The sequence below is a fragment of the Phaethon lepturus genome, unplaced genomic scaffold (assembly GCF_000687285.1).
Source record: "Phaethon lepturus isolate BGI_N335 unplaced genomic scaffold, ASM68728v1 scaffold25213, whole genome shotgun sequence".
Classification (NCBI taxonomy): domain Eukaryota; kingdom Metazoa; phylum Chordata; class Aves; order Phaethontiformes; family Phaethontidae; genus Phaethon; species Phaethon lepturus.
The window spans coordinates 2,321-2,589 of NW_010527345.1; the positions used below are offsets into that span (position 1 = coordinate 2,321).

At 67.3% G+C, this 269-nt stretch overlaps 1 protein-coding gene across 1 annotated transcript in view; it reads left to right on the top strand.

Annotated features, from left to right (window-relative positions):
* The window catches only part of LOC104617918 (stAR-related lipid transfer protein 8-like), a gene marked incomplete at its 5' end in the record, with an annotated part of 3,587 nt that overhangs the window by 1,585 nt on the left and 1,733 nt on the right, over window positions 1-269 (top strand). The window contains one exon of the mRNA XM_010283359.1: window positions 3-114. Within this exon, the coding sequence (XP_010281661.1) occupies window positions 3-114 (112 nt within the window). The remainder of the gene's footprint in view (window positions 1-2; window positions 115-269) is intronic.

Consider the following 269-nt stretch of genomic DNA (forward strand, 5'->3'; position numbering starts at 1 on the left):
AGCGACATCGCCTCCGCGGAGGAGAACCAGATGACCGCTGGGAACCTGGCCGTGTGCCTGGCCCCCTCCATCTTCCACCTCAATGTGTCCAAGAAGGAAAGCACCTCACCGAGGTAAGGGTTGGACTAGCTCTGGCCTCCCCAGCCTTCCTGCAGCCCCCCTCGCCCCTTCCACTGAACTGGGGCAAGCCATGGCGGGGACGCCTGCGCTCTCACCCCGCCCCCCGTTGCTCTGCTTTGCGGTTGGGGGGGCCCCCGCTCCCGACAGCC